At 35.2% G+C, this 25,470-nt stretch overlaps 2 protein-coding genes and 1 long non-coding RNA gene across 3 annotated transcripts; all 3 read left to right on the top strand.

Annotated features, from left to right (window-relative positions):
* The first annotated feature begins 374 nt into the window (after positions 1-374).
* LOC113111857 (macrophage-capping protein-like) lies at positions 375-11,243 on the top strand. The gene is made up of 9 exons (XM_026277018.1): positions 375-532; positions 5,466-5,659; positions 7,732-7,886; positions 8,179-8,340; positions 8,773-8,922; positions 9,367-9,453; positions 9,639-9,771; positions 10,626-10,717; positions 11,010-11,243. Exons 2-9 carry the CDS (start codon positions 5,467-5,469, stop codon positions 11,073-11,075), a joined length of 1,038 nt encoding a protein of 345 aa, XP_026132803.1. The 5' UTR covers positions 375-532; position 5,466; the 3' UTR covers positions 11,076-11,243.
* Positions 11,244-14,382: 3,139 nt separating this feature from the next.
* LOC113111855 (E3 ubiquitin-protein ligase TRIM39-like) lies at positions 14,383-20,034 on the top strand. Its single transcript, XM_026277017.1, has 11 exons — positions 14,383-14,466; positions 14,768-14,824; positions 14,936-15,063; positions 15,162-15,260; positions 16,824-16,955; positions 17,074-17,208; positions 17,448-17,576; positions 18,279-18,330; positions 18,458-18,484; positions 18,879-18,905; positions 19,023-20,034. The coding sequence occupies exons 1-11, from the start codon at positions 14,463-14,465 to the stop codon at positions 19,553-19,555; spliced, it is 1,323 nt and encodes a 440-aa protein (XP_026132802.1). The 5' UTR covers positions 14,383-14,462; the 3' UTR covers positions 19,556-20,034.
* A 440-nt stretch (positions 20,035-20,474) lies between these two features.
* LOC113111854 (uncharacterized) lies at positions 20,475-23,851 on the top strand. Its single transcript, XR_003293371.1, has 4 exons — positions 20,475-20,587; positions 20,702-20,775; positions 21,167-21,201; positions 23,692-23,851. It is a non-coding gene; the product is annotated as an uncharacterized LOC113111854 (long non-coding RNA).
* Positions 23,852-25,470: the final 1,619 nt, after the last annotated feature.

The following is a 25,470-nucleotide window of genomic DNA, read 5'->3' as shown; positions in this document are numbered from 1 at the left end:
ATTTCCTGTACTCTTTTGAAAGTCTGAGTGAGCGAATGCAGTCAGTCACATCCGTTAAGAGCCGCATTTTTTAAAGTTGACAACTTTTAGCTATGACAATGTATTATTATGTATTACATTCATTTGTGTTGTTTTCATGGACAAGCCCTGACATTATAACGAATGTTCTGTGGCTGACTGGGTGTGACTCACGTATGTAACAGGAGAAACCCCTCAGGCTAAATCTGATTTTTAGATATTTTCTTCTCCTTCGGTCCACACAGTCCAGGTCTTCCTGCAGTCAAATTCAGTCAAATCAGGTCCTGCTTTTGTTGAACTATTAACAAATCTGTGAGCGTCACTCTCTGTGCCCTTGCCTTTTTTCCTCAATTTTTGGCATCTGTTTGGTTAGGCGGGGGTGTATTCCAGGGGGCTGGGCCAGAAGTAATGCAGGAAGTGATTTGGTACATTTTGTCTCCTCTACAAATTCTCTTCCTTTCTTTCTCGAAACTCTACAGGGTTCTCCAGCTTCAGCTTCAGCAGCAGCAGCAAGGTAAGCACTGTAAATCTCCTCAGAAACTCACAAGTTATACATGCATAACCCTCAAAACCAGGCTGTGCCAAAACTGTTCTGCCAAATTCATTTTAGAGCAAAGGAACTTAAAGCAGAGAGAAATTTAAGCAAGAAAGACACTCCCAGAGCTCCACACCTTAGTGCTTAGGCTTTTTCTAGCTTTTTTCTTAAAGTAAATGTGTGCTCAAGGGGTTAGATTTGAAAACATGTTTGCTGCTCATTAAAACTTCAAACATAAAAGTTAGTCAAATATTTCGCAGATCTTGATCTTGACTCGATTTTTTTTAATAGGGTACATGGTGAGCATCTAAAATGAAATACACTTATAGGAAAAGTGTCTTTTCTTGTACAATAAAAAAAAAAAAAATACATAGAGTGACTGTTGTTTGATAACACTATGCTTGCAGTTCTTTAGGAAGTCATGATCATGATTTTTATGGCTCCACCTTTGTCTCTTGCAATTTATCTGTTCATGATCTACTTGCATGTCTTTGTGTAAAGAAATATAGGTTATACAACAGATTATTTATCAGTTTGCCTTATCAATCTCCTTTATCAGTTTTTTTCATCTCACTCTTCTTATTTTACTGCTTTATCTTCATTTGTTTTCTCCATGTTATGTAGTAATGCTGTGATCATTTCAATAAGCTACACTGACATACACTGTGTTGGTAAAATGGACAGTAAAATGGATAGAAATTTCAGGAAATTAGCTGGGCGGGCCACAAAAAACTGTTGTTAAAATTAATAAATTATAATTAAAACTAAAATTATAAATGGATAACTGTCTTGACTTGGTAATAGTTTTGCGTATGGTTCTTCTACCGATTCATATTTTCTGGAAACCATCATTTTTGGTCTACATTGACTGGTCATTTGCATATGTTTCGAAAGTTTATGAGCCAATAGGCAAAGTTCATATTAGCCTACAGCTGATCAGAAAAAAAATAAATAATAATATATATATATATATATATATATATATATATATATATATATACACACACATTTTTATACAAACAAAAAGTATAACATTTCAGCTAATTAATTTGGTGATCCAGAATGGTGTCAAAACTAATAATTGTTTCGACTTGGTAATAGTTTTGTGTATGGCTCTATTACTAGTTCAGAGCTTCTGAAATTTCCAGCTTTTTGTCTTAGAAACAAAAGCTATGTGTTTCCGTGTTTCCTCCATCAACTCCCTCTGATGAGTGGAGGAAAGATGGATGGTGCCTTTCAGTAATTATCACGCCAGTGTTTAGCGTTTGTCAGGCAACCCGACTCTCCTCGCTGTGGGGCGTCCTCGGCAGGGCCGCTGGGATTATTGCCCCGTGTCCAGTTACTGGACACATATAAGCTAACCAGGCCAGGTAAACTCACACACACACGCACTGGAACAGGCAGAATGGAGCCGGACTCAGAAAGCATGCCGGAGCAGGCTGAAGGAGTTTTACAGTTAAGTGGAGAAGTGTGTTTCTTAGTTTCGAGTGCGCTCTTTACTTATCAAGGGAGACTAACTGTCTTCACATTATGCGCATGGGCCCTCGTTCCACTATCCTGCGCTCTACCTGTATGTTTGTCATATTTCATGCTGTTCTGTAGTAGATAGCATACTACTGTTTTCAGTGCGGTACCAATATTGGTAATTGCTATTTAAAATGTAATTTTTTCAATCTATGTATACACAACTTAATACATAGAGAAAATGACAAGTGACCCATTTATAGACTGAACTCAAGTCGAAGTGTGGCACTGAATCTTGACGCATCATGCTGAGCTCAGAATAGCGACATCCACTCAACCAATGGCGTGGCAGAGGGGGCAGCATTGTTTGTTTGTTGACCAATGGGAAAATGGGTGGAGTGTTTAGGAAACATGTCTGAAAACAATCCTAGTTTTGGAACATGAATACCTCTCCACTGTAGCAAATGAAAAGTAGTGTGTTAAATTAGTATGCCCAAATTAGTCCAAAATTCAATGGACAACTTTGCACTGGCAACATAATGGATGTAGTACATCTGGATTGCATTCATACAACACACATACATAATATAACTTTTTTTTTGAGTAACAATGTATTTTAGGCTACCTAAATCGTAGTACATACTCTGGAGCTGCGTCCGAATTTGCATGCATACTCTCTGAAAAGGTACTACATTTGTAGAGAATCTCGCTATGGTTAAAAAGTAGATGTTTTATGAATGTGTGTAGTATGAATTAAAATAAGATGTACGGTACTACATCCATCATGTTTTCATTGCCATATTAGGTGTCAGTTGTGTGGGTGTGGCCATTTGTATATTTTGTGGATCTGGATTCTATATTTCTATATTTTATTGTATCTTACTGTAATTATAAACACACTGGTTTGTAGTGCAAACTATTTTACTGTTTACTACACATTGTCAGGCGTACTTCTGCGTTGAAAAATGGCCCTGTCCCAAATAGCAACTCCAATTTGCTATTTTAGCTTTTAGAAGTGTGCTCGCAAACCCCCCATTTGCAGCTATTATGTGCACTTCTGCCGAGCCTGCACTGAGGCGAGCTCCCCGGCAGACTTCTGCCCGACAGTCACATCGGCATTACGTCACGCAAGGGTTTAAGGTGAAATATCTTCAGAAATATCGCCGGAAGTATCGTGGTACTTTTCAACTACTGTTTTGTAAATATTATGAATTTAGACATACTACTCTTTTCATGTGCCATTTTCACATTCGGACAGATAGACATTATGCGATTTTTCACGGAACATCATTTTTGAAATTCCACTTGGTGGTGCTGTTGCGGAAAACTTCACTTAATGAATGTTTAATTTTCCTATTTTATATCAAATTGTTTTATTTTATATTTGGGTGAGCCTTTATATTATAGAAGTTATGATTTGAATTAACTACATTGATTCTGAAAGGTAATGACCAAGGGATCATTAGGTCCATGTCTGCTATTTTTTATTGAATGGCAGTTGCTTCCTGTTTCAATTCAGACAGTAAAGTGGATCAGGCCCTGGTCTTTCCCAATTGTTATTTTTGGGAGATTGTGTGTGTGTGTGTGTGTGTGTCAGCTTGTATGTTCCACACTCTGTGGTTTCGCATGACTCACTGTAGTTGTGTGTGTCAAACACATTTTTGACCACTTAGAGACACTTTAAGATCTGTTTACATGAGAAGCCAGAATTAATTCCTGTTTCACACCTTGCTGTAATGTGAGGGTGGAGTGTTAAAGCACTCAGTGAGGTGGAGCTGTTTGTTTATGACATGGAGGGCACATATAACTTCTGTCTAATCAGATTAATAGCTTAATAGATAAGCTTGATGTAATGTAAACAAAATCTCTATGTGTTCTACCACACTTCATCATATGATCAGTTTGAAAAGGTTTTGCTGACGTTTTATGACTGACTAACTGTCTGGCTCACTTCTTCTTTCTCATTAAATCACCTTTAGAAAAGACAAAAGCTTACTGACTAGTGGATTTTAAATATAGCATACTGTATCTTGTAAATTCTTAAAACTGATCATAAAATTTGTATCATAAAGTGATGAACTAGGAGAAGCCAAAGCTGAATCATAAAATGAATGAGGGGGTAGTTCTCTGCTAGTGCTTCCTTGTAGTCTGTGAGGTGCCATGAATGGTGAGTAAACAGCCAATGTTGCACCGAATTAACAAATAAAAAGGGAGGAGTAGCATCTTTTAATTCTGTCATAGCCATTTGTGTTCACAACATTGACTATGCGAGAATATTCTTTGGCATTGTGAAACTGTACATGTCTGTCTTGCTTTAGTTTAGCATGTCTTAGAGTGACATAAGATAAAATGTGCCTCTGAAGGCTCTTCTTTACACGAGAGTGCAGTAATGCAGCTCTGTTCTAGAGCTCTGAGTGCCAGACCATCACAAGTGGAGTCTAATTAGACTGATTGATTTATTTTATTTACACAATGCACATTTATTTGCAAAGCCATTACTTATGCTGTAAATTCCGTTTACTTATGCTGTAAATTCCGCATGCCATCCGCATGCCTGTCAAAGATGATATGCTATCTAATATCCCAAATGATTGATTAAGTTTGGTTTCCTTACTAGTTAAAGCATTTGATAATAAGATAAGCAGACTATTAATATTGATAAGTGAGCTTAAGCAGCTTAATGACATAAAAATGGAAAAATGCCAAGGAAGGAAATGTGGAAATCTTTGGAGGAACCAAAACTCAAATGATGAATTCTTCATCCTAAGGCTGTTACATCCTTATTGTCTTGAGTGTTTCGTTTCTTGGGCAACAGTATGCTGAAATCTACATATGTTTTTATGTGTGAACTGTGCTGCCATTACGCTGTGGTGTCTAAACAAACAGATTTCCAGAATCCAGATTATGTGTTTTGGCAGTCAAGCTATTGACAGGTCAAAGAACCAATCAGATAACAACAGTCTTTAACTGATAGCTCTGTTGGCAAATTAGTGAGAGGAGTAGAACTAACGTGGAGTAGCCATCAGCCCAGAAAAAAAAAATAAAAAATTGTACATCAGCATGTGAAGAAAAAAACATCTTGTCGAAATGTTCATTAATGTGAGAAAAGAAACATTTCCTGTTAAAGAAACATATGCAGTATGTGTTGTTCTCATAACAGGCTTAATAAGTTATTACAATTTTTTTTTTTTTTTTTTTTTTTTACAGAATTGGTTTAAAAAATAACAAAATTATTATTTTATTATGATGTGAAGCCTGAAAGCTACTCACATGTATGGCAGTTTTATGCCATTCCAATGTATATCCTTCCAGATGGCCAATGTTTCCTAGCCTGTTTACTTGGCAAGCCTTCTTTATTTAACACTCCAGAATCAACTCATCCACTCGTTTTGGTACTCATCACTAGAGTACTATTTAACTTTCTCACCGCTTTTCTGTTTCTCTGTAGAATGCTCCCATTCCAGGCCGCTCCAGGACAGTTTAAAGATGAGATCAGACAGCCGGGACTGAGATGTTGGCGAGTAGAGAAGATGAAGGCTGTTCCTCTGGCCCAAGCTGAGGTGGGGGCTTTCTTCAATGGTGACTCCTACCTTGTGCTGGATAACCGGGGGGACCAGGGAGCAGACCTCCACATGTGGATTGGTGAGATGATAGCTGCTGATTTTGTCACTTCCGGTGTTGTCTGAAAGACACAGGATAGACACATTCAGTGTGTAGGGTGACATTATTTCATAGTTTTAATAGTAATATCTAATGTAACTTATGTTATCATGATGATGGTTTTAAAGGGACTGAAGATGTGCCCTGAAAACACACACACAAACATTATTTTATGAGGGGGAAAAAGATGCACACAGATTCTTTAAACTCACATCTGTGTTTGGAATGACATGAGGATGATTAATGATGATATTAGAATTTAAGTTTTTATAGAAATAGCTATATTTATTATTCAGTGTTGGACAGTTCAACAATACAAACAACAAGACTATAAAACACTAATACCAGTTGTGTAATAATTGTTCTTCGCATTACATAAAATAATGCATTTACATTAAATAATGTAAAATACACTACAAGTTAAAAGAAAGAAATGACCTATAAGAGTCAGGGTCAGTCAGAATCATTCTCATCATGTAGCAGGGTTGTGGGCTCTGAAAGACAATAGAGAGACAATAGCCTGCTGAGTTAAATGATACGCTTGATGGGACAGTCGAGGGGGCCTGACCCAGTCTGAGTGAGCACACAGAAAGATGGGATCGAACCGCTCATGCACATGAGAGCGGGATGAAGAGGGAAGAGTCCCAAGCTCATTAATGTTTCAGCAGGCCCGTGACAGGACTTCAGTTAGGTCTATTGTCTTATCCAGTGCTTTAGGTAACATTAAGCTGGTTGTCAGCATGATGAGCCTTCTTCTCTCATGCATTCTCATTAGCCACGCCTCATCCATAAATACCCCCATCTCTTATTTACTCCAAATACCTGGTCGGAGTTCATAACCCCACCATAAAGTCATTCATGACCCTTCTACACGTACCACCATGTTCTAAAACATCTACAGACCTCTTGAAGTATGATAGTGTACATTGCGCAATGAGTTCATTTTCTGGCTCTGCCACAACCCAAGCCTGCTTAATTGAGGAGAGAGTTCCTGAAAATGAACTCGCCCTTAAGTTGTTCCAAACTTGTATGAGTTTTTTTTTCCCCTTTCTTTTGTTAAGCACAAATGAAGATATTTTGAAGAATGTTGGTTACCAAACAGTTGACAGTAGCCATTGACTTCCATAGTATGGGGGAAAAAAAAACAACAATGAAATTCAATGGATACCGTCAACTGTTTGGTTACATTACACCTACATTCTTCAGAAGCGTCTTCTTTTGTGCTTAGCAGAAGAAACTTGGAACAACTTGAGAGTGAGTAAATGACAGTTTTCATTTTTGTGAGCTATCTATTTAAGGTAAGAAAACAATCTTGATTCTTCTAGTTGAGATCACAGTTGTTTTAGCTGCTGTGTAAAATTCGGGAACATGAATTGGATAAATAATAAACCTTTCTCAATAGCAAATTTAATTGACTCAAGTATAATTTGCATGGAAAACAAATACAAACATTTTTAAAAGTATGCATTCACAATTTAACTTTACTTTTATTTAACGGTTTTAAGTCTTTTAAAAGTCTACATCCTTGAAATTATATACTATAATGTAAAATTTAATTTAAATAAAAATTTAAAACTTAAATTTATATATTTTAATTTAAATTGATCATATAAAAAAAACGTCACCATTGTAAAGGAGAGGGCAGTGCTTTGTTCAGCAAGACTTTTTGTTGAAAGCCTAAGATAAAATAAAAATTGGTTAATTGTTCAGTATACAAACTGCTTTTCATTTAGATCAAACTGCTCAGCATCTGGTCTATCAGACCAAAAAACTGTTGCTCAAAGTCTATTGTGCAGATAGAGGAAGTGGTTGCGTTGGTGGCATCTCACAAAGGGCAGAATTGTGCAAAATTGTGTTAGTGTTAACATGCACAGCATTTCCAGGGGCAACCGTGCTGACAGAGTCATTTAGCTTTTATGCTTAATTCAATCACTTATGTTTTCACTGACTCTTTATTGGCACGTAAAAGAGAAAGTTTGTAAACTGAATTATGTGAATTCCATATGTTGAAAAGACTGAATATATATTAATTCTCTCTTCTTTCACCTTTTTAGGAGAGAAATCCTCTCGTGATGAGCAGGTAGCTTGTGCAATGCTGGCTACACAGCTGGATAACTTCCTGGGTGGAGATCCGGTCCAGCACCGGCAAGTTCAAGGCTATGAGTCCCCAGAGTTCATGAACCTCTTCCCCCGAGGTGTCAGCTATAAGGTGAGAAGTCCGATAATATGATAACACACAATCACACAGGAAAAATAGTATAAAGCTGCCACTGGGGAGGTATACTGGGGGGGGGGGTAATTTTTTTTTTTTTTTTACATTTTAAAAAGGTCTTAAATTGAATTGTGAACTTAAGTGTATATAATATGTAGCATTTAAAAGGGTACTGTGCCAATGATGTATACAGACTTGTTATAAAACAAACTGATATTTTATATACTGTATGCTGTATTAAAGAGCGCTTTTCTTTGCACGCTTTAGTCACGCTCTTTTGTTTCTGCAGGAGGGAGGTGTGGAGTCTGGCTTCAGAAAAACACAGTCTGGATCTGGACCCGTTCAGAGGTTATACCAAATCAAAGGGAAACGTAACATAAGAGCCAAAGAAGTGGATTTGAGCTGGCAGAGCTTTAACAAAGGAGACTGCTTTATACTTGACCTGGGCGAGGTTTGTGTAATTGTGTCTATTGTCTATTGATTATGTTTCTGTATGTACTGTTTGATTAAATAATTTGAGGTAAATAAGATTTTTTTTCTTTAAAGAAATGATTACATGACAGTAAAGACATTTTATAATACTATAAATGTTTCTATTTTTTTTTTTTTTATCCATCAGTGTCATAAAATTGAGTACAGTGTTTTCAACACTGATGGTAATTAGTTAATTAGGCTGCTGAAAATGTACCGTTGCCATTGCTAGAATAAATATTACATTTATAAACATTTTTTGAAACTTTTATATTTTACAATTTTAATGTTTTTACTAAATTTTGGATCAAATAAGTATTTGGATGCTGGAACCCCACAAAAAAAGCTTTTAACAATGTCAACGCATGTAACATTTATTTGAAATGAACATTTAAATGTTTTTATTCTGCAGACGATTGTGTCATGGATTGGATCTCAGGCAAACATCTTTGAGAAGCAGAAGGTGAGGGAGATCGCCGCTCTGATCAGAGACACTGAAAGACACGGCAAAGCCCAGATCACTAACATCAACGAGGGAGAGGAGACACAGGAGATGCTACAGGTAACAACATGCCAAAGCACCTGTTGTTGAACTCTTCCCTTCACTGATTATTTAGCTTTACAGTCCTCTGGACTCCTAGTTCAATCCCTGGTTGATAAGTCTGACATCTCCTGTCACAGTTTCCTTGTCTACAAATCCCCTCAGTACCTAGAAGTAAACAACAAATGGTACTAAAGTACATTTGGTACACTAACACAAAAAGTCACATTCCTATCTCCATACCAAGGCCAGACAGTGATTCATCTTTTTCTGAAAATTGGTGGCGGGAGACTAGAGGGTTTTTTTTTTTTTTTTTTTTTTTTTAAAGAGTGCTATAAATATAATGCTCAATGTCTGTTGAAATTAAGTAGGGGTTTAGAATTGTAAGCAGCGTCAAAGTTTTTTTTTTTTTTTTTTGCATTCAAACGGAAGTGAAAATCCTCTCTCTTCTGCTACAATAAAAAGGTACTTGGTGCAATGCCAGAGCTGAAAGAAAGCACTCCAGAGGAGGACAGCCAAGCAGATGCATCCAATTCTGCCTCCCTCTACAAGGTACCACAACTTGAATATATTCATCTAAATTGTGGAGGATTACATGTGTATTTTGATGTTAGATATCTCACCCATACCTATTATGCACATCCATTTATATGATCCAAAATTCCTAAAAAGTATTACATACCTCTTCATTCCATTTCATGTGCATCCAATATATATAAATGGTAAATTCTTCATAGGTTTCGGATGCAACCGGGTCGATGAAGTTGACCAAGGTGTCAGAGAAAAGTCCATTTGCCAAGGACTTGCTGGTACGTGATGACTGCTTTATCCTGGACAATGGGGCCAATGGAAAAATCTTTGTTTGGAAAGGTAAGAAAAATTGTGTATGTGTGATAACTTAGAATGCATCTAAAATAGTTCAGTTTGGCCCTCATTTAATATTAATACCTTTTATTCCGCAAGAATAAGTAAAGCTCAGTGCTGTGCAGTGTTACAAAATAAATGCTGTTCTTTTGAACATCACAGAATCCCCCATAAATGTATCACAAAATAAAATAACTAAATGAATAAAAGATGAGCAGGAAAACAGTTTAACGTTTGTTTAATACTAACAATAATAAAATAACTGTTTCTTGAGCATCAAATCAGCATATTGGAATGATTCTGGAATTTCTGAAGAAGCGTGATAAGATTTAAGGAATTAATTGCTGAGAATTTTGCTTCAAAATTGCATTTTAAACTTTTACTGTATTTTGATCAAATAAATGCAGCCTTGGTGAGCATAAGAGCCTCTTAGAAAAGTAAAAAAGTGACGCACCTCATCTAGCAGAAGTATTGGGCCTAGGGAATGCCATGATATTGCATCCTAAACCATCGCTGATCCACCCCCATGCTTTGATACACCACAGAGACTTTCTGTCCTGGTCACAGATACACCAGCAAGATGCACACCAATAATTTGTCCACTGTATTTATTTATTTATTTAACTCTGTCTCATTATGTTGTGTGCATTGCAATATTTTATGTACAGCTGTGCTATTGCTCCGCTAATTCAACCTTCACCCTGTGCTCTTACTGGTGGAACATGCAATCATTGAATACTGGCCACCAGGATGTGTAAATATAGCCATGAAATCACCAACATTATTTGGCCAGTGTTTCAATGTCCAACCCCTGTAATATATAATTTATTTGTATGTATTTTTTTTTTTTTTCTTGTCAGGAAGTGGAGCCAATGCAGACGAGAAGAGGGCTGCTCTGAAAATGGCAGACGACTTCATCCAGCAAATGAATTACCCCAAGATGAAAACACAGGTCAGCTGATGTTGTTGTGTTTGGCTGCTCAAACAGATTTTTAGTTTTGTTTGTTTTTGTGCACATAACATTCTTATTACAATGAGGGTGAGTGATTTTACAATTGCATTTACAATATCTATGTTCTAACTTCATGCAGCAATCAATTTTGCAGTGGTCTACAAAAGTATTATTCTATGTTTATTGTCTTTCAGTCTTTTGAGGCATTATGCAAAATAATACAAAATCTTGACTTTATAACATGACCCCACCCCCATAAATCTATCATCTATAAATGATTTTTGTCTTACAGGTGGAGATTTTGCCACAGGGCAGAGAGACCATTATCTTCAAACAATTCTTCCAAAACTGGAATTAAACTGCATTTCACTGCATGATCGGAGAATAAACTGCACTTAACCAGCTGTCAAAAGACTGTAATTGACTTCGTTGCTACACTATAAACAAGTGTACAGTTTTATTAAATCTGCTTTTATTCATGGAGGGTTACAGCTGTGAGAGGCTTTACTATTTGTCTGTTACCATATTTTTATGATTTTTAAAAGGTGTTTATACTGATAAATGCACATTTTTAAGAACTTGTGATTTATTTCTGCTCAATTCTATTTAGAAATTAAAACGATGTTGCAACCTTGATAACCACAAAACACTCAGTAGATACCGCTTAAAAACCGAATAATGCTACTAATCATTTTTTCAAGCAATTTCACAGACTGCTTTCCTCTTTAATCAAGTTGTTAGTTTTTTTTTTTTTTTTTTTTTTTTTTTACTAATTTTGTGTACGTAATTGGAGCATGGCAATAAAGCATTTGCAAAAACTGCAGAGTTCTGGAATTATTTTGTAAATGTGCAGTTCTGCTAATGCCCTGGAGTTCCCCTTTAGACAGGTAAGATAAGATGACATGGAAGTTACAGTAGTTAAGGGTCATGTACAGTCTATCAGGGCATGTTACCACAAACTCATGTCACAAGAATTATGAGCTTACCAGCTTCAGGTTTATTTCATTGTAAACTTAAATACACATTTAACTAGCTCTGCTATGAGGACTCTTTTATTATGATTTTTATTTATGAACCACTAAACTTTATTTTTATTCTTGCTGTTTTGCTTCATAAATCTGAACTTTGGATAGATGGAGGAATAAAAAAAAGTCTCGTGGCTTCAGAAAATGTTAACCTACTTTTCTCATAAATCAATGTAAGTGTGTAATAGACTACTGATATGCTATATTTATTTCTTAATGTGATAAGCCGGGTGGAAAAAAAAACTTGAATTTAGTCCCCTTTACAGTTAAATGTCCTGTTTCCATTGTGTTTTCCAGTCAGTCTACCAAAATGCATCATGATCACCACCCTGACGACTATCGTATTAATTCATATTGTTCACTCGCTTCTAGTGGCAAATCGGATCGTATTGATCATCTGCAATTTTTTTAAAAGTCTTGTCATTCAATTTAAACATTCAAGCGTGTTAAAGCGTTCAAATGCACACATTTTATCACTGAGGTGCCTTTTTTTTTTTACAGATGTCCACGTGCTAAAAAAGTTAGTTTTTTTTTTTTTTTTTTGAAGGATTCATGAACTAAAAAGATGGAAAATGTCCATTACCACTTTTACACTATTGCCGCGGGTTGTTTTTCGTGTCCGGGGGTTGAAGCGACCCCAATAACGTGATATTTAGATCCTGGAATGCGATTTTTACCGGGGAACCCCCCTCGAAACGCGATTGGGCTAATTTTAAGTAGCAGTTTCGGCGGGTTTTGTTGCGAAACCTGGCAACCCTTACTCATTTGAGATTGTGAAAACTGTTACTAGGATAAAGTTCATGCCTTCAGCAGCTTGAGCAGATAATCAACATTCCTTCTGAAAGGGTCAAACTTGTGATTTACACAACATGCCATTATCACGAGTCTATTTATTTAGGCTGTTATTATAAAACCTAGATACTTGCTAGTGAACAAACAACATTGAAAAAATAATGAAATGCATGAACTTCTGAGTGATTCCTTGTATTCAGTAGGCTAAGTCCCCCAGACTTTTTAAAGACATGGTTCACCAAAATAAAGTGTTAGGGACATTCCAGTATACCTTGATCCGCCCCTTATAATGACCAAAAAAATAAAAATAATAATTGTTGCATTTTAATAGCAAAAATAATTTAATAGCAATTTTTTTAGCATAAAATAATGTCTGTTGTCACCTCCCTGAAGCACTTCACTTATTAGTTTGCACTTAGAAAGTTATCTAAATGTTAACAGTGTATATAATTTTGATCAAACATGTATTTGTTCCTTTCTTGTTAAACATGTTTTTCTTGAAAAAAAGCAAGATATATATTAAAAAAAAATAATAATAAAAAAACAGACTTTTAACCCTGTCTATTCTGCGCCCATAATAGGGTCCACCCATATGACATAATTTACCTGAAATGACATCATTCAGGTCTCTTTAATGTCCTATATTAATATCATAGTCTCTCATTATTTTACAACATTTTATCTGAATCCATACAATATACTTATTTCATTATGGTCCACTTGAGGAGCAGTGGCCATTTTAAGTGAAGAAGCACAACACCATCAATAAATGTATATTTTTAATTGTTACGGAGCTGTAAACTTGTGACACGGATGAGTTATTTGTCTCGATTATTAAAAAATAATAATAATTGAAAAAAAAAATGGTCATGGTTTCAGTACATGAAAATCATCTCATATCTTAAAAGACAATTCATATTTTTGTTATAAATATAATATTTGATGTAATATGTCCACTTAAACTTATTGCGCCAACAATAAGTTGTCAATGTTGTATATGTTGACCCAGAAAGACATGGACAATATGAGAGAGAAACAAAACTGAAATGAAAATGTAAGGAACATTTTTTGCAATTAATTTATTATTAGAGCAGTAGGTAGATGTTTGTTTTATAACAAGTTCTATGTAAAATCTATTTGAAACAATCCCATTTTGGGGCTAAGAATAAATGCTGTCTAAATCTGAAAAAGCCTTAAAATAATATAAAGCCCTTAATGCTTGTGGTGGGAAAATATATCTGCTTTTTTAGAGGTTTGATAATATGTTCCTATAATTATGTGGTGTATTTAAGAAAAGAATCATATGTAATTGAAAAAAACGTATATTCCAAATTAAAATGTTACTGAATCCCAAGAACAACCCTTATTTTATTGGCTTAAAAATTTAGGGTAAGAAAAAAAACTCTTTCACATGTGGACAGCATTCATTTTTTGATAGTTATATAACCTATTTACAGTCATATAACAATACATATTTTATAACTGACTTATAAAATCATGCAGAGGAAAGATGCTTGCGCAAATGTGAGGTCTTTTGAGTAGAGTGCAAGAGGTTATATAAAGGTTACCATACTAAATATTAAAAACTGACAAATGTAACTCCACATACAGTTTTTTAGTGAGTGTTCAGTGAATCATTAAATGCACATGTGGCATGATAGTTCATGCACGATATGCAGTATGTGAATATGTTGACTTTCTTTCTTCTTGGCATCATGCCATGTTGACTACTAACTGAATCATTTCTGGGAACGACCATATCTCATCATGTAGCTTTACTGGCCTCCACCTCATACAATCATGACAGTAATATTTCAGGTCCAAAGTTCAGATTATGCAGGTGAAAGCTAAAACTGGGGCTGAGAGATCACCAACGTTCAGTTTCTCCAGAAACCCTCAGCGCTCACTTGCCTCCCCAACACTTCATCATGGGTAAGTCTCATTTGAGTCTCATTCGTAGCTTTTATCATGATGCCAATTACAAGGTGCCATTACTAAGAAATTAATCTTATTGTTAAGTGCTTTGATAGCAGTATTATGGTTATTATTACATTTATGCATTTGGCAAGCCCATGATGTTATCAACAGGAATAATAATAACAATAACAATAGTTATTATTTAGGCCTAGTGATTATTTTAGTAATTTTTAAAAATATATTTAAGTAAATTAATATGTTTTTTTTATATATCTATGTGTATTTATATTAATAAAATAAAATATCTCTTGTGTAGCTGAACAGGGAAACACCCTGAAGAGCATCCTGAAGTACAACAGTATGGCACGTAACAGTAAGTGCATGCTTGTGTTTCTATTTAACTGTGACACATTACATTCATTTCAAAGTGGAAGCATTTTTCAGATGAAACGGAGTAAGAATCCTTTCTTTTCCTCTGCCCCAGTGCCCCAGAAGCAGAGTAACTCTGTTGGGGTTGTGCGCTGGACACTACCAGAGAAAGATATTCAGGTCCACAGTTCTGCACCCACCAGTCCCTTCAAGAACAGTAGCGGGTTTTCTACCCGTTCACAGGTACTAACTCAGGGATGTTATGGTAGATCATTGCTGGGCCATGATCACAATAACTTGGACACCACACTCTTTTTTAATTATTTTGTATTGGTTTCCAGCAAAGGCAACGTCAGCAAAGCCTAAATGATCTCCGCAGTTTGGATGAGTGCATCAGATTCATAAACCACTGGAAGCAACAGGTGGCACAAGTTTGCAAGGTATGCCATGGATTATTCTTCTATTTTACCAGTAATATATATATATATATATATATATACATATATATATATATATATATATATATATATATGTATACATATATATATATATATATATATAAGTATATATATATATATATACATATATATATATATATATATATATGTATATATATATATATATATATATATATATATATATATATATATATACATATATATATATATATATATATATATATATATATATATATATATATATATACATATACATATACATATACATATACATACATATACATATACATATACATATATATATATATATATATATATATATATATATATATATATATATATATATATATATATACATATATACATATACATATATACATATATATATATATTGGCATGGCTGTGACTCTGCCATATAGTAATCTATCTATCTATCTATCTATCTATCTATCTATCTATCTATCTATCTATCTATCTATCTATCTATCTATCTATCTATCTATCTATCTATCTATCTATCTATCTATCTATCTATCTTTACACACATATTTGCATTTGTGGTTTACGGTGGACTCTCCACTACTTGCAATTTTTACATCTCATAAAACACTGTTTTGTATGATTATAAGTGTTTTGTTTTATGGGGATAAAGGAAGTGTCCTCTTGAACCATGTTTATGTTGTAGAGCCCATGTCATTTTACACATTTGTGTCCTCATAAACATATACCAATACACACACACACACACACACATGCATGTATATAAACAGACAGATGTGTTTAACTAAGCAATTTCTTGGCAAACTCCTCTTCGCCTGCAAACTCAACGCCAATCAATGTGTTTTCTTTAAATTTTATTATCCTTGGTGTTAAATGAAGCGTTGCCATGAGACAAATATATGATGCTAAATGATTAGTTTATGTTTCATCATGGTAACTGATAACACAAGCAATACTGCATGTGAAATTCTGGGCCTTGTCACGCTATGTATGTAATGTGATACTGAACATTTATAGTCATGTTATGATCAATAACTGACAAACAGAAAATTTAAAGCGATATTTGTACTATTGTTTAAATAAATCACAGAGAAATAAAATAATTTTAAATGCTACAAGAAAAATGAGTGTCTCATCATAACATTATAATTTACAATATGAACAATTGACGTTCATTTAAAATTTGGCTACAAATGTAATTTGACACTGTAATTAAATGATCAGTGTTTTTAAAGATTTAAGGGATGGTTCACCCAAAATGTAAAATTCTGTCATTAATAACTCACCCTCATGTCGTTCCAAACCCGTAAGACCTTCATTCATCTTGAACCACTGATGTCACATGGACTATTTTAATGACATCCTTACTACCTTTCTGGGCCTTGGACGTGGTAGCTCCATTTCTGTCTATGCAGGGTCAGAAAGCTCTCAGATTTGTTTCACAATTTTATTTTTTAAATGAGATGTGAGGATGCACAATTAAATATCCAGAATCAATAGAATGAACATCTGCTTCTTCTATATCATGCATCTATAAATTCACAGAATGAGGATGATCCTGGTGAAGGGTGCAGCAGTCAGCCAGAGAGGCAGATAGACCCCAGGACTGAGCGCAGTCTTCAAGAGTGTCGCAAGCTTATTCTGCAGTGGGCCAGTGAACTTCAAAGTGTAGACAAGGTGAAACTGACTGTACTGCAAAAAAAAGACAAACATCTCATTCATACTGTTCTGTTCATCATATACGATAGCTTGCTCTTGCACAAACTAAGCTTTCTTTGTTCCTGTGTGACCCCAGCTGTCCAAAAAGCATCCATGGTTGAAGGACAGGATTGATGAAGAGGAGGAAAAGGACACAAAGGAGGATAAAGATCAGAGCAAGGTGGTGCCGAAGATCACAGACTGGGCCAAAGAGATACAGAGTGTGTCAGAGGTGAGGCAGCAAGCATATCTATATTATCTAGAACACAGGTCTCTTATGCGTTGTCACAAACGCTTTAAGTTGTCCTAAGTCCAGTTATGGTTTTCTGCTTTCTTGGAAATTGTTTATCTTTCAAAGTCTCCATTTGTAAAATAGCACTTTAATATACAGTTCATGTACTTTTAACTAACCTATAAAAAAAGATAATCAGAAGTGATGAATGTAATATTGAGCTTTCTGTCAAAATGCAGAGCTCTGGATTGCTGGGAGATGAACTGGCACGGCTGTTGAGTCTCCTGGGACTGAAGAAGAAGAAGCTGGTTTCCCTCATGCCACTGCTGGAGTTCATCACTTTGAGTTTGCTGAAAGAAGACAGCAAGGTGGGATGGCTATGAATGTACTTCCTTCACTGCTCGTGTCTGGAACATGGTGTACTGTAAATATTTTGGAAAGTGGTGCCATTTAATGAGAACGAATTTAACAAATTAAAGTACCCGCTAAAAAATGCTGGATTAAAAACATCCCAACTTTGGTTATTTGGCAACCCAGCGCTGGGTAAATATTACCCAGAACACATGCTGGGTTATTTTGACACAGCTGGTTGGGTAAAACGTTTTTACCCATGATGCTGGGATGTTTTTTCTCATCTAGTGTTTAAAAATTATTATATTGCTGACAAACATTTATTATTAAGCAAGATACACAAAATACAAGAAAAAATGAATTTATTTAGGTGAATCCAGCATAGTTTACAATATTACATAACTTACATTTGAACTCTTTTAACAAGCCTTTTAGAAATATAAAAAAGGCACATTTAGTAACCGCTCTCTGTTATCGCTTTTTACTGAAATAGTGCTATGTCTCGTGCCGAAATCTGAAATTATGATTTAAAAAATCATGACTTTTTGGTTTGAAAAATGGTTTGATCAACATGTTATCTGTGCGGTAAAAGTTTGGTGACAGGCCCAACTTCAAATAACAAAGTCTGTAAATACATCATATCATGTCATTTTAACCTCATAATTTTCCTTTATTAAAATTTCTTGCCGCTAATTCATGTTTTTATATATTTATTTTAGGGCATGGTTCCTCATCTGTGGCTTTCAACTAAGCAACGCACCTGGAAAGCTGGTGAGGGATCCGAAACCATAACCTAACATGAAATGAATAAAGCTGAAAATATGCATAAAGCTGAAAAGTATACTTGTGGATATCAGTAATTTTGTTCTGGGTTTTTTTTTTTTTTTTTTTCAAACAGGCATGCCACGATACATCCCTAATTCAGGTAACTATAACTTTTATTAGACCCCGTTGAGCACATTTGAGATATTAAAAAAAACAACAGCCTACTACATTCTATGATTTTCCAAAAGAGAAAAAGAATTGAGAGAGATTGATTGGGGTAAAAAGAAAGATTTTTTTTTAATTTGAGTTAAATAGTTGTCTGAAATTGTGTTAGTGTTATAAATGTAAATTTATAAAATGAAAATATGAAAAAAATTTGCCAGATTTATGAGGTTAATAACTATGATAATGTGTTATCATTCTGAAAAGAGTCTATAGCTACAGTTTGCCATGGGAGTGTGATGGTCTAGCTGTCATGATGATTAACTTTCATAGTAGAGTATTAAAATGTGGTGTCTAAACTCAAGACTCAATATTGTTCTCTTTTTTTTCAGTCTGGAACTGGATTGTCAGTGCAGGAGGTAAGTTTACATATCTTTTAAATTTGACCTTTCCCCCCAAAAACCCTTCACTCCAGCATTAACAAAAAAGTGTTAAATGCATCAGTCCTAATGCCCTCACGTTCTTCTCTTAAACAGCTGATGTGACTCTTGATCCCATGACCAACCAAGCTTGGCTGCAGCTCTCTGATGACCACAAGAAAGTTCAGGAGGGCCTAGCAGAGGCCAGTCTGCCTTACAGCCCTCAGCGATTTGACAGCTTGCCCTGCGTCCTAGGCTGGGAGGGCTACATGAGTGGACGTCATTACTGGGAAGTGGAATTTGCAAACAATGGTTATTGGAAAGTTGGAGTGACAACTGCGTCCTCAAAGCGGCATGGCCGCTTTCCAATGAATCCCTCAACTGGTTATTGGGTCCTGTGGCGTAGCACACGTCAGTTTTTCGCATGCACCAATCCCGAAACAGCACTGCCACTGCTGCTTGTGCCCCCAAGGATGGGAATATACATCGATTACGAGGAGGGGCAGATTTCCTTCTACAATGCAGAGAACAAATCACACATCTACACCTTTACGGGACACTTTCGTGAGAAGCTGTACCCTTTCTTTGCCCTGCTTGATGGCAGGGGAGTTATAAGCGTATGGTCTCCTAAACAGCACAGCCGCTTTTAACAACAGAGCAGGTTTAAAAGATCATCTTTCATTCTTTGCTTCTGTTTGAACATTGATACCTTAACAAATGATTCAATGGAGCCAAATAAAAAGCTACTCTTAATAGCAACCTTTTGATTTAGATCAGTCAACAGAGTTGTGGGCTGGACCTCAATGAGAGCTATTGAACTACAGAGTAAAGATTTCAATTATTTCCTCAAAATGATTGCTACACTTATGTATCTCTTTATTCATTTGTATAATGATTATAAAAATGTATCCATGCTTGTCTACGTTAATGTATGCAAGTAACAGTATGTGTTTTGACACAAATATTTAATGCGTTTTATCTCTGTTCATCCTGCAACCATCAATAAGATAACTACACAATATTTATTGTATCACTGTTAATGTGTGAATAATGTCTATTCAAATGTTTTTATAGTAGCTCTGGCTGATTCTACATATGTAGCCTATTAATAAAACATAAAATACAGGTCACCATATGTCTTTTTATTGCACTGCACTGTTGAACTGAGAACACACATATAATTTAAGTCAAACTGAACTTTATTTGACAGTTCACCTTTTATTAAAAAAATCAAGTCATTCTTAAAATAATTTTTTTTATTTAGCAAGGGGGCATCCTTCTTTCTTTTCTTCTAAATCTATCCACAGAAGGCAGCTGGACAGAGTGAAAATCCTAACTGGGATAGTTAAAATATTGCTTCATCATTGTCTATCACTGGCAAATACGCCTTTGAAAAGCAATGTAAAGAATATTGCAAAATAAGCTCTTCAGGTTTTCTTTAAAAAGTATCAGCCAAATGACTGAGGAAATGCTTGTTTTATTTGTTTAAAAAAATCCACACTCTCCCTACAAACATGAGACCTGACATTTTTTTTTACAGTAGCTCCCCCCGGAAACAGTCGGATAGGATTGGGCAAACAGACTTTCAGCACAGTGGTATAACCAATCAAATCCTCTCTTTCAACCGGGAGGGCGGGGCATTTAGTGGAATGTCAAACTTATTGCTTCTGCTAACTATAACGGTATATGTTCCTCATTGTTTTTGTACACAATTTATATTACCCGTCTTCTTAGTGAATTTGTTAATTAAATATTTTCTATAATCATATCTTACCAAACGATTTTGCTTCTTGTAGACGCCAATAAAACCGATTGTGTCCGGAATGGAGCACAGGGAACGAAAAGACACGACTCTGATGTTCATGAAAAGGTTTGTTGTGATATTATTCATTTTCGTTTGTTACGCTGGGTGGTGCTGATGATGCACAACAAATACATAATGCCAACAACCACTTCAAGTAGCCTGTTGCTACTACTCTAAATCCACAGTAAATTAATATGAAATTTTAATTTAACCGTCTTAGAAGCCTTCACAATCTTTTCAAAATCCAAATAATTTTTTTTATTACATTTGTGACTAATACTAAGTTAGCCACAATTCTACTACAGTAACAATGAACTGATATGGTGTTCTGATGGAACTTAAGATTGCCATGATACAGTTTTTTAAATAAGATTAAAAAAACGTTAAATTAAATTTCATGACAGTGATGCCACTGCTGTAACAAGACTGTTTGAGTTTGTTCCTTTGCTTGGTTTAGACTTGGGTCACAGCTGAGAAAGCCACTTCACACAAGTAAGTAGATCCAGGGGATAAAAAGTAAACTGGGTCATTGTTTCGTCTGCATGGTTCATCCTTTTCTCACTCACCGAAATGCTGCTGCTGCTCTCACACCTTTTTACATCATCACCATCTTCACATGTGTCTTCAGTTCCCTGCAATTGGACCGTTCCCTAAAGCAGGGGGTGTCAAACTCATTTATGGTTGATAGTCAGATCAGATCAATTGTCCCCTTGTGTGGGCCGAATTCTTAAACATTAGTTTGCTTACAATAGCATTAATATTAACCCTACAAACTACAATATAATTGAAAGGAACATATGATGCTAGCTTATTAAAAAGGTGTGTATATATATATATATATATATATATATATATATATATATATATATATATATATATATATATATATATATATATATATATATATATATATATATATATATATATATTATACAATAACATCTAGATAAACAATTTTGTTATAACAACAATTATGATATTACAGTAGAAAACGTTTTCCATTCCGAGCTTCAATGCATCTCATATTGTTGTTTAATACTGCAAACTTTTACATTACAAAATGGGTTTGCGATTAAACATGGTTGGCAATGACCTCACAAAACGTATACCCTTTGAAGTACAGTAGCCGCCTTTCAGGTTAACTTTCTTCTTTTGGTAATGTTAAAAAACACAAGTAGCCTTGCCACACAAGCATCAGTTACAATGCAGCTAGCATCACTTATGTTCCACTTTAAATGTTGTAGGAAATACACGTTATGTAATTTTCAAAGTAATGTTTTATTTATTTTATATTATCCATATTTGACACCCCTGCTCTGAAGATTCCAGATGCACCTATTTAGTCCTGTTCAGCTTGTTCATAATTTCTATTCCTAAAACGTTGTAAATTATTTGTCTGTCAACTGTCACTATTACTATCACTTTCACAAAAATCCCGCTCAATGTTTATTCATCCTGCTCTTGACATTTTATTCACCACTTGGTCAACATGCAAATGTTATTGTCATTAATCCAGTGGCAGATTGTAATGTTTAATTATAGAACTGTGCTGATTGCATTGGTTGATATCTTGTCAAACATATTTCACCAACACTACAGCAGGTTGGGAAACTAGTCAGTACTGGATCAGATCTTGATCCAAATCCTTGGAATTGACTTTTCCTTGGAAAATTATTAGTTTTACCATCATAGGTGGGGTATTTGGTGCTTAAAGGTCACAGGTTTTGTGGAGCTGGTCTACAGCACTTCACCAGAGAACACTACTACTAATCCTTTACTACATCCCAGGAAAAGACAAATACATGTCATACATTTTTGGAAGATTATACAACAATGTGCCTCTAAATATTGACAAAACTGACATTTTTCATACATTTTCAAGTATGTACGTACTCAGGGCCATGCACAGGGGGGAGGCCCCTTTGCCCTTATTGGCTTGGTTGCCCCTCTCCCCATTCCCCTCATCACCCCAGCTCAAAGCTGTCTGTTACCGCTCCACTAAAGATCTGCTGATTCCACCAATCTGCTCTGTGTTTCCAGCCCTCTCCACAGCCTCACTCACAATCTGTGTGCCGCTCTCTGGAGAGTGGAAACCAGTGGTGAAGCTATGGGTGGGCCCGGGTGGGCCATGGTCCACCCACTTTCAGCTGTGGCCCACCCAGTGAGAACCTAGTAATTTTACAGATTAATGTTATTTATCAAAAGATAATAATTAAAAATTTATAGTTTCACTATAACTTCATATATGTGCTTTAAAATATATTTAATGTGAGTTTTCATGGTCAATTACAGGTAGTTTATTAATTTTTCCTCTTCCTATAGGTGCTTACCATACGCTTGTCAAAATAATGATTGGACAGTTTCTGTTAGTCCCACCCACAATTATCTTAATGGATATGTTTGAAATAGTGTTACATTTGAAAGTTGAATTTGAAAATAGTGAAACAAATCTCATAAAGAATTTAAAAAGGATATATTGGATTTCCCAAATGGAATGTAAGTCTTAGCACTGAATCCGGATCACCTACAAATGAAACCAGACCAGCGGGTGATGGATTTATGGATTATAAACTTCTGCACCAAATGTGTTTAAAACATCATATTAAATAGGTACAGTGTCTGATCTGCTAAATAGATGTGTTCTTTGTGAAAAAAAAACAAAAAAAAACATTGTGCTAGATATTCTTCGAACTGCATATTTGCAGCTGTGCTCATTTCTGTGCTCATTTCAAACCACAGTCCCTGAAGTTCGTTGCATTACCATTTAGATGCATTGCGATCCACATTAGTCAGTGGTTGATCTGCTGAATTAGTAATTAGTTGGTCATTTGTTTTGTCGGTAATGACTCTGCCTTCTAAAAGCGCTAACAACTTGTACAAAATATCCATGTTCTTAGAATTAGAATGTCTACTAAAATTATTGTACTCTATCAGATCTAATATAGATAACACCAATTTTGCTGTTGTTGGCACACTTTATAGAAAAAAAAGCCTTCACACAAAAGAAGACTGGGAGGCTGCTAAATGCAGTTCAACATGGCAAACATGAATACAAAGCTCCAGTAAGCCAGCAGGTAAATCATCATATAGAATATTTAGCAGTTTGTCACACTTTAATCCTTGTAATTAATTATATTTCTCATTATAATCACTTGTCTTGATACTAGTAATCTATAACATATTTTAACTCATATTTTATTAAAACCATATTAATAGTAGTCCTATAAATAGTTTAAAAATAGTAAAAATGTTCTAAATTAGTTGTTCATTAGTATATAATATAGATTTATGCTGTAAAATATTAAATAAAATGTATAATACTTATAGGCGAGAGTGGGGTAAGATTAGCCATTTTTTACTAATGTGGTCCTCAAGATGAAAGAAAGTGTCTATCCTATCCTACGGAGCCCCGCACATGACATGCAGGAAAAAATATTAGGCTAAATCATGTGCACGATTTACTAATTTGTTCCCTCAATGCTCCTGTGGCTCAGTTTGCCCCAGGTCCCAGGTAAATGACCATCCGACTGAATCTGATTCAAACATGTGAAATAAATAATTTAAAAACTAATTTAATAATTTCCTTTTACAGACAGTCATATTTCTTTTCTTAAAGTTCACTTTAACAACATAAAACCAACCAAATGAAGTTTAAATTTCAATATTTAATTGTTTGTTTCTGAACACCAAATTTGTAGTCTTCCTAAAAACAGACTAAACAGAGTGTTTGTTGGCCGTTAGTGACTACAGGTGGAAAGATATTTGTATTTATTTATTTGCATTAGTTTTCATACCAATATCTTGCAACACTGCCTGAACTTCAACTGATAGTAATCAAAAGAGCCCACAGACATATTATTACTGACAGGATACCACATTCAGTAAGAAAACACATCATGATATTATCTGTTAGTAAATGTATCAGCGTTATCAAAACTGTAGCATATAACACTAGTGCAGAGATCTGAAGAACAAGTATCTTACTTCTATGCTACTTCATGTTGTAGTTATCACAAAGTCGTGCCAACAGTATTCATAAGAGCACTAGAAAAAATATAATTTATATAACAATGGTTATTAATGAAAACTATAACAGTAATAGGCCTATGTATTGCTGAATGAATAATAAACAACTGATAAATGATATACCCCTGACCTAAATTGGTGCAATGTTATATAATATAACAATGTCCATTCCTCCAAAACAGGGAAAACATCTGTATAAAAATATCTGTCTCTTTTAAAGTGTTTAGTGTATAATGAGTGGTTATTATAGCACAATTTCCACCCAGACCATGCTAATTTTCAAACTCTGGCTACGGCTGTGGTGCCTTCCATTTCCCCAATGTGTTTCTCCTTTTCACAGTCTGGCAGAAATGATGGGTGGTACCAAAATACATTGTCACATGCAGTAAAAGTGTACAGTTGCCAAGATACAAGGGGTGGGTCAACTTACCCACTGGCTCAACTTACCCCACTCTCCCCTAACTTCAATTTAAGATGTGGCAGAAGCGGGCTCAGAGAGTTGAGGGAGAGCCAATCTTATCAAAACATCTACAATAAAGTCAGTTATTACACAGTGTGCTGATTTCTCTTTTAATTGTATATTTGTAACAAGTGGATGATTTGTATTAACAAGCATCCACCCTCCTTGTGCCCCTTCTTTTTTGGTTTGGGCCAGTGACCCTCAAAATGTCTCTTGATGGAAAATGAGAGGGTGATGTTGATGGTTCCTGTTAACACTTCAGTCTGAGATAATTA

Source organism: Carassius auratus, chromosome 12 (assembly GCF_003368295.1).
Source record: "Carassius auratus strain Wakin chromosome 12, ASM336829v1, whole genome shotgun sequence".
Classification (NCBI taxonomy): Eukaryota; Metazoa; Chordata; class Actinopteri; order Cypriniformes; family Cyprinidae; genus Carassius; species Carassius auratus.
The sequence above is the reverse complement of the archived record's forward strand: the minus strand, read 5'-3'. Positions and strand labels throughout refer to the sequence as shown.

Coding starts and splice junctions, on each gene's coding strand:
- LOC113111857 (XM_026277018.1), top strand. CDS start 5,467: ATGCTCCCATTCCAGGCCGCTCCAGGACAGTTTAAAGATGAGATCAGA. Junction 5,660..7,731: donor AGACCTCCACATGTGGATTG/GTGAGATGATAG, acceptor TCACCTTTTTAG/GAGAGAAATCCTCTCGTGAT. Junction 8,923..9,366: donor AGACACAGGAGATGCTACAG/GTAACAACATGC, acceptor TACAATAAAAAG/GTACTTGGTGCAATGCCAGA.
- LOC113111855 (XM_026277017.1), top strand. Junction 18,331..18,457: donor GCAACGCACCTGGAAAGCTG/GTGAGGGATCCG, acceptor TTTTTCAAACAG/GCATGCCACGATACATCCCT. Junction 18,906..19,022: donor CTGGATTGTCAGTGCAGGAG/GTAAGTTTACAT, acceptor TCTCTTAAACAG/CTGATGTGACTCTTGATCCC.